Below are 12318 nucleotides of genomic sequence, written 5' to 3' on the forward strand. Positions count from 1 at the left end.
TAATCCAGCAGCATTTAAGAACTCCCTACACCTGCAAAGTTGTAATCTGCTGACGCACAAGCAGAGATCACGTCTTTGGAAGCCAACAAATTTCTAATGAATGATGGAATGTAACTGACTCATGGACTCCAAGCTCGTCATTTGGCTGGATTAATCCTTCAGTCAGTCTCTCATGATAGTGCTAAGTAAAGCTTACAGTTAAGTGCAATTTCTCTTCCCCAGCATGCGTTTGCACACATACCTGTGTTTTTTCACGACTAAGGAGGTGAAAGGAGTGCATCTACTACTGCATCTATTTAGAATGCCTGAAGCCTACAAAACTCACATCAATTCCAGGCATATTCAAAATGTATGTGACTCAAACCATACTCACTGTAGTGTATTTTCCCAGCTGGCAGAGTGAGGGGAAGGTTTCCTGGTGAGCTTTCCGGATCTTCTCAGTGAGATCATCCAACTCTGCTGTCATTTCATAGTTTTCTGTGGACTCCTGCTTTGAAGGTTCCTTCTTCTTTTTGTTTCTATCATTTCTGACAGCTGTAGAAAAAGCAGAGATACAGATCACATGGGGTTATTCAGATCGACCCATGCTGCTTTTGCTGCTCTATTTCGAAACACTGCAAGATGCTTTTATATTAGACGTGAATTATTTTGAGTGAAGAGAAAAATGTTATATGCAGAGAGAGCAGTAATGCAAGCTTAGTTATTTAAGAATAATTTAACAATTAAATGTAACAGGTAATGATGAAACCAAACTTGCACCAGTGTTTCTTTTGGAGGTACCATCACACTCCCTCAGTACCTAACTTTCAAGGAAGTCTACTGCAACTTAATATATAACGTGTCTCAGTAACTTTGCGAGGTGGGATTTTTTTCACTGTATCGCTACAGCTGTGCATGGTGAACAGTGAAGTTCTCTGTAGTGATGCATTTGGTATTTCACTGGATGTGAACAACACTAAAAAAAGACCGCAACTGTCTTTCTTCTTAAATATCTCAGTATGGAAGACAACAAACCCCCATACTAATACAAGCTCCACCAAGCAAAAGTTACTTAAAAGGAAAGTTAAATGTGAAAACAGTAAATGAAAGAAGATGAAATATGTTAAACTCAAGCTCTGAAGATCAAAGGAGAAGCACAAACACTTGAAAGAGTAAAAATGGCAGTGAAGCTATCTAAAGTTGCTTGCCATCTGCTTCTGCACTCAGATCAGCCTTCTACCTTCCCCCGGCCGTGGGGGATTACTGGAAATATGCATCGTGCAGCACTCGTGCTGTAATTGATTTCCCACATATTTGTGTTTTGTAATAAAATATGACAGCTGCTCCATCACCATGCTACTCTTTGTTCTTTTAATGAAAATAGCTTAATTTTACAAAATGTGCCCAGGAGATAAGCCTATGTCCACAGTATTGCCAGTAATTGTGAATTTTATCAAGAGACTTGTTGTTAGCTAGAGCTAACATCTTAAGTGTAACCAGATGCATAAGGCTTTACAACAAAGCCAAGCAAAATCAATCCCTCTCCCCAGAGACCCCGTGTCAATATTAAACACCCTGAAGACTAAATGTTACTGGATAAATAAAACCAATCCTAACATTATTAGTGTTCAAAACCTCATGATATTTAAAACAAGGCCCTAAACTCAGAGGGTGTGGCTGGTGGGTTTTGGCACATGTGAGGATAGTCAGGGATTTTTGGATGGCCAAAGATCTGCTGATTCTTATTTGTACTGTCCTGCCCCAGAAAGTGCATCTATCTGTGCTGTAGGGAGGGAAGCACAGAGCCATCTCCATGCCAGCTCTTTTCCCCTGTGGGTTCCCCAGGCCCATCTCCACATCTCCTGTGGTTGGTTCCTACATGCAACAGAGCAAACCACAAATCATCAGAAGGAGCAGACAAAATAGTGGGCTGGGAAAGCATCAGAGTCAGGGGCATCTACAGAAATAACATATTGTATGTAATAGAAAACAAGGATTAGATGTGATGAATATTTTTTCTCCTTCATGAGGCCATTAGGCACATACTCCATGCAATCTACAGCTCTGTTTTTCTCACTAAAGGTTTGACTTTGCAACTGAGAGACCTCTGACCCAGATCATTCACATATTTTAGGGATAATCTTGACTTTAACTGTGTGACAAACCTGCACTGAAGTCAGTCATGTGCTTGGCTGGATCAGGGCTTGGATGTTGAGCACCCCATTGGATTAAAGCCTAACCCTGAACACCAGGAATTTTGGTGTTCAGAGAACACAGATCCAAAGGAGGCCAGGAACGGTGGATTGAAAAGGCACCTTCTTGTGAAAGTTCAATGCTAGCAGTGTAGTCAGGTTTAGAGGACTAGACTGGATCTCCCCTGCTTCCTTTTACAAATATTCTCTAAAAGCCAGTTCCCTGATTTGTTTGCTGGATCCCATATTAGAGAACAAGTATGGTATTTTGCATTGTAAAAACGTCCGGGACCGACAGGTACATCTCAAGTGCTGCAAACTGCCACTGCACTTCAGAAGCAAATCCTAATCACCGCTGTACTGGGGAGATAAAAGAGCTCCTTGGAAAATTCTGTAAACTCCTACACAACTGCAAAGAGCAATAAGCCTTCGTCATAAAGCCCCATTTACTTATAGCTGTACAAGCTGATTGACAAATTTGCCAAACAGGTGGCCCCAGCAGCTACTTCCCTCAACAGCTTTGAACTCCTCGTGGAAGATCAACGCATTATTTAGGCCAGGCTTCGAAGCAGGTGCCAAGAGCTCCCACAGACCAGGAGATAACTCTGGCAGGAACCATGCCATGCTCCTGTGCTACCCTAGCACTGCTCCCTCTGTACCTGCAGCTGTACCTGAAGTCCCGTCCCCTCCAAAGGCCAACAGAGGGGAACTCTGCTGGTCAACCCTCATCAGCAAATTGGCCCAGCTCCACCCTCTTTCTTTTTGGATGCAAATCATTAAAGGGTAGGAAGGGGAGAAGTAACACATCCTGAACACTAAGAACAGGTTTTGTTCATCATTAACTTTCTCATACGATTCTGATAGCTTTTAATAATAATAATAATTATAAACTCTGAATAACGTTTATCTTCTTGCTTTATTCACTAAGACTGCATTAGACATAGTAGTGTTTCTATATTCCCTGTAAGAAAATGTAATAAAATGCACCCAGGCTCCAAAAATATAAAGAATTTTGATAACACTGAACTATTAAGCAGATTTAGCTACAAGTACAATTCAACTCAGAAAAAGATTAAGACAACACTATGTTTAAAAGAGTTAAATAAAAACACATAAACACACACACACACATTTACCCTGTAAATTTAAAAACCATCACTGCTCTGGGAACAGGAACTGTCACACTGCATGTGGGAAGGATTTTGGATTACAGCTTATGCTTATGTTACATAAGTCACACCTTTTTGTATCTTGATCTTTACATGCATATGATCACATCAATCCCTGATGAAATTCCACTGCCTTTTAATGACGATATGCCAATGATGAATCTGTGTCACAGTTAATGCTACTGTAGAAAACTCAGGTTATGAATTTCATTACTTGTGCACTAAATTCTGACTTGATGGCTGCATTATTTAGGAGCCCCCAACAGGGGACAGTATGTAAGCTCTCTTGCCCTGACAGAAATTCTGGAAGTTAAAAAACCTTACACAAACAAATAAAGTGGTGGTGTGGGGAAAGAGAATGAAAAAAGATGTATCTTGATACTTTAGGAAGCCAGGTCTCAACACTGCTTGGACGGCTGAGCAACACATACCCACACCTGAGCACGTCTGCTCCAATCCATCTTCCTGTGACAGCTTCCCTGTCCCCTCAACACACATGCTAGGACTTGCACTTCCACACCCAGAAACCTCCAGGCAGCAGCAACAGCAGGGTTCGCAGGCTGGAGAAGGCACTTTTGGCTGCCTTAGGTTTAAGGACCAGCCTCTACCTTCAAACGTCCAACCCCCTAACCTGATGGTAGAGAGGCAGAACATCATCTCTTGTCCCATTCAATCTGTTCTCCTCAGCCCAGGTTTGCCACGTTTTCCTTAGCCTCAGATACACTTTCCCTCTTCTGCTTGAAGTGATGGGCTTCAAAACAAAAGTTGCAGGAAGGATGCACCTGTTTTTCAAGGAAAGCAGGGTCTGCTGTAGATGAAACTAAGTATAGGAAAGACAAAAATGTCTTCCCTCTGAGGACCCTGGTGCTCTCATTTAGTAACCACATAGCAATTCTCCTGCTTGAGCAGGATCATTTCAAGCATGTCATAATGCAGGGAATTGGCCAGTCCTAAACACAAGCCCCTCAGGTCCACCAAACTTAGCTACTGCTTGGCCTAAGAAGGTCTGGGATCCAGCTCAAGAGGTTTAGACAGTTTCTAGATAATCAAGTAAAATCATGGAATAGCCAGTGTTTGTACATTCCTTTCTCAAAGGTGGCACAAACATTTCCAAGGGAGAAGAACTGCTGCTTGCAATGCAATTTTTCCAATTACTTGCATACCCTGTGTTTCCCAAGATGCCCAGAAGATAGACAGACAGAACCTTTCATATATTATAATGATTAATCAGCTATAAATTCATGACTTGAAATGCTATCACTGCAGTTTTGCCTCTCTGAGATCTCTGTGACCTTTGAAGAGCTCTGTGTACTAGTTAACTGGTTTTGTTCCTGTAGCAACAACCACTAGCGCTTCCAGTTAGTTCACATTCCTGTAAAACCACACTTCTCTTGTCCCCAAATATTTTGGAAGTTACTTGTTAAGCTAACAAACCTCAAAAGCACCATAAAGCACACAGAGCAAGTCAGTAATTGCACAGCGCTGGGCGCAAGGTAGGTTTGCAGAAAGACTCCTTTTGTTTGCAAACCCCCATGAGAAGAGAAATGGGAGGTGAACTGAGGCAGGAACGCTGCAGACCTGCCAGTTCTCCCTTCTGGGCAGAGGCTTGCTCTCCTGCCTGCCCTCCTGCCCCCTGGGAAGCCCATCTGTCCCTTACCGAACACCAGGCAGCCTTGGCAGGCAAATGGTGCCACAGGCGGCAGTGGGGTCAAAGCTCAGCACTGCAGCTGGGGATTCCAGGAGCACCAAGCTGTTTGCTAAGGTGGAAACCCACAAGCCTTGCAAGGCTCCTTCACACTCTGGCTTCTCCAATTCCAGAAGTAGCTGCTAAAAAATTTCTAATTCTGCACAAGTTAGCAGCTGTGGACAATTTCAGTCAAATATGCATAACGCTTACCTATTGCCAATGCCAAGTTTGCTCCATCAGGATCAATGTCCCACATACACCATGCATTACTCTTCAATAAACTGCGCTAGCGGTACTGAATGGCAGTCCATAAGGATATCTTTCCCAACAGTTACCTCGGAAAACCTCAAAACAAGGGAGACTTAGCAATCCTGATACTGCTCTGCTGCTGAACGAGGCTCTCTGACCCCATGGTCAAAGCCAGCACACAGCTGGGCATCCCAGGCAGCTCCCAAGCCCAGGAGTTGATGGAAGCAGGCATAGAAATGGGAAAATTCGAGGAGGTTGATTTTCCCATCTACAGTGTAAGTAAAGGAACAAAATAACCACCTTGAAAGCCACACAAGAATGCTTGACAAACCGACAGCCATCAAATCAGAACACTGAGACTCCCGTCTACACGTTAACAGCAGTGCAATCGCAAGCCAAACATATTAAAATATGCAGAACACCAGGTAGTTATAAATAGACTGATTTTCCTATGTCGTGATTTCCAGATGAAATAATGTTTTCTTTCAGGCAAAACAGCTCAGTATTAAAAAAAACCCAGGAAACTATTTTAAAACAAATTCCCATGCCAAAACTGGGCTTTCACATGTGGAGAACGATTGAAGGCAAAGCACATTTCAAACGCAAACCTCTCATTTCTAATGGACAAAGCCAATAGCAAGTACACAGTTGCACAAGGGGCTTACAAACCCAAAACACATTGAAACCTGCATATTTTGTAGCTGATTTAGAGAAATCAACCATGTCAGCTGTTGGGTAACATTTGCCACGAGAAAACATCTGAAATTAAGTGAGATACTATCTCTCTACAGACACGTATCAAAATTAACAGGGAGCACAGAGAAACAATCATGGAAGACATTTCATAAGCACCTGGCACGCTATCATTTTTCCCCAGGCACAGAGCGAGCACATATATTACAGAATTCAAGCCCCCCCCGGGTTTCCTATTGAGAAATAACATTCAGCTATGGCAAACCCGCCCCGGCCCACGCGCCAGGAACCTCAGTTCAACCACAGGGGAACACACCACAAATCCAGAGGACATCGTCCTGTCAGCTGCCTTCACGTACACTGGCCCTTCCAGCCACTGGTGGTATTTTTTTTTTTTTTTGAGGAAGGTGAATCTGAACTCTGCCTTGCAGCTTTGTATTATTCATTACATAATTGCTATGTTTTATTAGAAATATGATCTATTATAACCTTGAATATGGTAACTTAAATGACATTGAAAATTAGATTATTCTGATTATTAGAGAAGTGAGAAAGGTACTAAACATTTGTAAGGCTGATAATCAATCAGTGTACCCATCTGAGTGCAATAAAAATCAATCAGGAGCTACTGTGTTTAAATCTAATTTTTTAAGCATGACATTTTCTTCTGAGTTTCTTTTTTAAATGTCACCCTCTTCTACAACAGTGATTGATTCTATCCCCAGGGACAGTTAACTCCAACTGTTTTATTCATTGCACTGAGCTCTTGGATCCACAGTCTTTTCTAAATATCAAATTAATGACAACAATAATATTTTCATCAGAATGTGAAATTCAGAAATAGGCGTTCATGGAATCAAAGCAGCAAGAAGCATGGCAATGTATTTAAATTGCTTCAAATACCAGGGACCTTTCAACTAGCAAGCAGTGTACTTTATTTAACACAGAAAATGGCAGAATTCTGTGTCCCTCCAGTTCTCTTCTTTCCCCCCATAAAAGAGAAGGCCAAGAATTTGCTTGTTTAAAACATAATTCATTTAGAAATGTTTCAGAAGTGAACAATGAATCACTGGCTATAGGGAGGCTGTGAGTAATTACCTATGCCTTCAAAATAACCTTATTAGGCTATTGTAAGTATAGGGGAGACCTTTGATACCTATAGCCTAAGGGCCTCTATTTTTCCATTCATGCACAGGGGATTTATATGGTTATATCCTATTATAACTGACGAAAGCAACACATCTCCCATTTATGTATGAGGATAACTGCGGGGTTAATATATCAAGGACTGAGTTATAAGAACGGGTTTCATTATATGAATGAATGATACAAATGGATGCTCTACAGCTTTATTTAACTGGCCTGAAACTTGATCTGTGGTTTCAAGGATTCCCATCAGACTGAAAATTTTATTTTTGACATGAAATTTGGCACCTGCTATTGTCACATTCCTGAAATATTAGTAAAGGGAATGAGCAAAAAAAGGAGTTTCTAGCCCCTTGAAGAAAAATAATACCAACTGAAATCAGAGTTAGGACCAAAACTGGAAAGCTAATGCACAACAACAGGCTGAGAAAAATACCCCTTGAAAATAGCTGAAAGGTATGCCTTTGGTATTCTTTTATCTGTTTATTTTAAATTATTAATTATATTGTTTCACTTTCTTAGCAGCTAGCATACTTGAGATATCTAGAACTGCCAATCCAAGACCCAAAAACACTGCTAAAGGAAAACAAATGTTTCTACGGGCAGATTTGGCTTGAATGTTGCAGGACAGGACCAAAAAAAACCCCCAAACACCGAAAGCCCTTAACCTGTTTCCAAGTGTATAAATATACCACTAATGCTGACCTTTATATTGACTATAGTATTTCAGGACTGGTTCAAGTTCTGAAGAATATGCCAAACACAGTAATAACTGCCCAAAGAATAAAAAGCAGGACTTCAGAAATACAAATGGAAACCTCCCCAAAGGGGTTCTAAGAACAAATGAGAAATGAAGAAGTTGCAAAAACAGAAATATAGCAAACAAGTGGAACAAAACCAGAAGAAAATGTGTTTTGCAGTATGTAAGTGTGGGCAGGCAGAGGTGAGAGCACAAGGAGCAGCTGAGTCAGAGCCAGGATGTATAGGGCACAGCATCTATACCATGAAATGAAATGAAAGCAGACTCCTTGGTATCCCTTACTATCTCTCTACATACTGCAACCAAAGTAGGTGGAGAGATGTGATTATACCTTTAATGATAAACTGTTTAAATAGCATTTGCCCTGTGATTTCCATTTTCAAAGTGCTTTAATATCATCAACTAATTGGCAGCGTGAAACAGGATAATCCACACACTCTTAGCAGCTGATGTTTAAAGAGCTATTGAAGGTTGTTAGCATTAACAATTGCAGGCAGAATAAATAACTAATATTCCCATGAAGACCCACCAACATATCTGCAATGGAAATAGCCTAGCCATACTCATTGACTCAGATAAAATTTACTCACTGATAGATTTCTATCTGTATTTCACATAAGCAACACCTCAAGTTACTTAATATAGTCATAAATGCCCATATGCAAGATGGAGCATCTCCACAGGCAGGTCTTGCAATGTCCCTGTGCATCTTGTGCCGCTGTTGAATTAACCTACTCATCTGTCATTCCCCCCTAGTTCCTGTCCTGCCCCATCTCTCTCAGTATTCTGCATGAAATCAGTCACTTCCTTATTCTCAACGAAAAACCTGCAGTTTTTATTAAGATCTACCATGCCACTTGCAACAGATTTGCAGAGTAATAGCATCCTCCCCTTCCCTACTCAGTGCTGGAATGGGAAGGAGCTTTGGGAATCAATCACTCCATCTAGGGAGGTTTCCCAAACTTACAGGGCTTCTGTGGGTAACCCACCATGAAATGCCAGCCTGCAGCAGAATCCCCATGAAACTCAAACCCTCAGGGAAACAAAGCATTGTGCTTACTATCTACTGTTTTGGCTGCCAAGATCCAAGTGGATTTACTAGTAACTTCTGCATGCAGCTGGTTAAAGAGAAATACTCCGGGGAGCCAGAGGACAGCTTTTCTGGAATTGCAGTGTCTTAACACGTTAGCTAAAAATATACAAGACCATAAGTGCAATGGTGATTATTCTTTCTCTTCCTTACAGCTGAAGTGACCAAATGTATACACAGCAGCTGAAAAACATTTCTAAATACTCAGCCTGAAAATAAATTTCTATTAAGCCATAGTGAGTTTCTTTTACCATAGGCCAGGTAAAGAAAAAAAATCCCTAAATTTCAGACTCTGAACTTTCGGTCAGAAATCACTAAGAGGCCATTAAATCTGTCTCATCTGATTTCAGCTGTTCAAGTGCCCTTTTGAGCTACCTTCTCAAAGCAACTGCCCTTTTGAGCTACAATCTTGAAGCCTGGTATACTAATTCTTTATGGATAACTGATTACAGGTAAAAATATCCTGAACCTGACCTTTCTCTACAGGTCACCAAAAGGTAAATCAGTCTACTCATCTACACATATTACATGAATTTCTCTTAGGAGACAGTTATGGTAGTACAATGCCTCACAACTGGGAGATGCTGGGGTTATCCAAAGTCCTCAATTCAATTTGTTGGGCATTATCCAGGACCACTGATGGCCAGAGAAGTGCATGGCTGCAAGCTAAGACCAGACACTGCACCCTATTCCTGCCCACTGCCTGGCCCGACTGCAGCACTTTACACTTCAACCTGCTGCAGCTATTTCATTTCTCCTCCTAACACACACAGAAGAAAAGAACATGACTTGTGTTTTACTTAACTGGAAAGCTACCCACCATGACAAATTGCAAGCTCTTTCCTGACAACACCATTAACAGACTCCTTCAACTAAACAGCTTTCCATAATAAGCGCATTCATTCAACATAATGACTGAGTCTCAGCTACAGGACAAATTCCGATCACGTATGATAAAATTGACTTTATGGGACAGCAAATGGAAAGGCTACAAAAAAAATAAAAAAGGAGGCGAGCTGGAAGACCCCTTCCCTTTGCTTGCACATGGACATTTAGGACCCAGGGCAATAGCTCCGCAGAAGGAAGAGCAGAAGTTCAGTAACAATACCAAGACAGCGTGTCACTGCATTTCTCCATTTTATTATGGGTGGTTTCATGCAGTGAACACAGTCTAGCTTTCCCCAAAGAGGATTCACTCCTACATTACTTACCAGAATTAAAAATAACAGCCCCAACTTATCCCCACTGCTGTTTTTGTCTTGTAGTGGTGCTACTCCACCGATCGCAGCGGAGTCCTATTAGTGCAGAACTACAGTAGCGTAGTGGGAGATCAGGTCTAATATCGGTATCTGCAGATGGATAACACCGCATTCATACCTAAGTTTCATTTCTTTGTTTTGCCCCCAAGGCTAAATTTCACATTTGTACCTCCTGGTGCCTTGTGCAATTGTGTAAAGGTGCATCTAGCGAGAGAGCTGCCAACTGACAACACGTCTGAAGAGGCTTGCGTGCGCGGTGTACTTCATCAAGCACAAAGAACACATTGCCTCCCGCAACCGTAAATTGAGCTCATGAAGGCGGAGGAACAGTTGTTCCCGGCATGTTTTAAGAAAGGGAGCTGCAGTCTTGAATCGCGGCGTTAGCCTGCACTACAGCTTGCAGCCCTGGCCTCCCACTAGGCCAGGGATAATAAAAGCAAAGAAATAGCTCAGCTACTATTTACCTATTCCTCTGAAGCAAATGTGCAAAACACGCCATTATGAACTTACACACATTCCTTCCTAAGGGCAAAGGCTTGCTGATACTCCTACTAATAAAACAAAATAAAACAGAATTGAGATTGGGAGGTTATTTCCATCTCTCAAGGTGCCAGGATTGGCCCCCAAAGTGGAGGGCAGGGGGGACAGAGCGTGAGCCCCACAACCACACTCAACCTCCCTGCTTGGGCTTCCCTCCTGACTGCCTGAAGCTGCTGCCGAATGACCTGCTCCACCATGAGAGGCAGCCCAGCAGAAAGAGAAGGGAAGAACTGTACCACTTAATCAGGTGGACCTAAAAGCACTGCAAGATCAGCCAAAAAAAAAAATTGCCTGTTTAAGTCTCACACTGATGCATAGTCCAACACAGCTGGTGGGCCAGCACCGGCCAGGGGCCTTGGACTGCAGGTGGGTTGGATTTTTTAAAGAACAGTCCCTGTTTTTTAAACTGTTTTGCCATATTACTACAAGACAAACTTAATCAAACGGGAAAATAGCATGCTCAAACAACACTATTGCGTCTCACGGCATTGTAGCATGTTGTTTACATCCTCTCCCTCCCCAAAAGCTGAGCAACTGGAATAAACAATTTGCAGATTTGTTATTAGGGTGGAGTACTTTTTCTTAGGATTACATTGTCCTTTTTTCACAAACTGGAACTTAAGGAGAAAGCAAGGAGTGAGGTCAGGGGACTTCTTTTTCTTTCCATCTCAGGATTTCAGGAAAGCCGCACAGAGCCAGCCAGCAGGCTCAGGGACCATCAGGCTGGCAACATCATTGGATTCCCATAAAAGCCCGGCTGAAGCTGGCTGCTGCCACAGGTAAACAAAGTTATTCACTTTCAGCTTTAGCATCTCACTGCCCACCCTGAAGCACTACACCCACGAGCTGAAGCACTTGAAAGGCCTTTCCCTCCCAGGTTTTTCTTCGGATCCCTTTCTGCCATGCATGGCATTACTCGGCACTGAGCCCCAGCCAGGCTCAACCTGCAGCAGCTGATGCCCCAGCTCACGGCCAGGATCTCTGTGCCTGGGACAGCAGCCGGTTTTGCTCTTCGAAGCAAATGGTGACTGGGAGACAAAGGCTGTTGTTTGTACCTTTAATAAACATTGCTCCATCCATAACTCACATGCAGAAATACTGCTTCTCATCTATTAATGCAGGCTCTCCAGACATCTGTACTCCTGCTTTATGTAGAGGCAAAAGCATCACAGCATTACGGGGTCGAATTCCCTTAACACACCTGCAGCAACCTCAGCTGTTTCAGCACTCACGTTATGACATGAATCACTCCACAAGCCTGCACCTAATTATCAGACTGTCTATTTTGATATATCTTATCTTTTATGTACAATGCCAAAGAAGTTCTTCTAAAATACATTCCAACTATTCTTTTATTTAAGAAAAAAAAATTGCTTTCTTGTCTGGGACTGTAATTCTAAAATAGTAGGAGTAAGTGGACCAGATTATTTTAAAAAGAAGGCATGCTAGTAACTACAGGACTGGCTTAAAGAGCTTAATTCTGTCAGACAGGGTCAAGCAGCATCAAATCCTGATTTCTCCGTAAGATCTTTTAAATATCCCCAGTAAAGCCAG

General features: G+C 42.1%; 1 protein-coding gene across 8 annotated transcripts in view; it reads right to left on the minus strand.

The window, feature by feature from the left end:
* RARB (retinoic acid receptor beta) overlaps positions 1–12318 on the minus strand; it is a 329988-nt gene that overhangs the window by 20923 nt on the left and 296747 nt on the right. For all 8 annotated transcript variants that reach the window (XM_064672806.1, XM_064672793.1, XM_064672799.1 and 5 more), the window contains one exon: positions 374–534. In XM_064672806.1, the coding sequence (XP_064528876.1) occupies positions 374–534 (161 nt within the window). The remainder of the gene's footprint in view (positions 1–373; positions 535–12318) is intronic.

The sequence above is a fragment of the Pseudopipra pipra genome, chromosome 1 (assembly GCF_036250125.1).
Source record: "Pseudopipra pipra isolate bDixPip1 chromosome 1, bDixPip1.hap1, whole genome shotgun sequence".
Taxonomy (NCBI): Eukaryota; Metazoa; Chordata; class Aves; order Passeriformes; family Pipridae; genus Pseudopipra; species Pseudopipra pipra.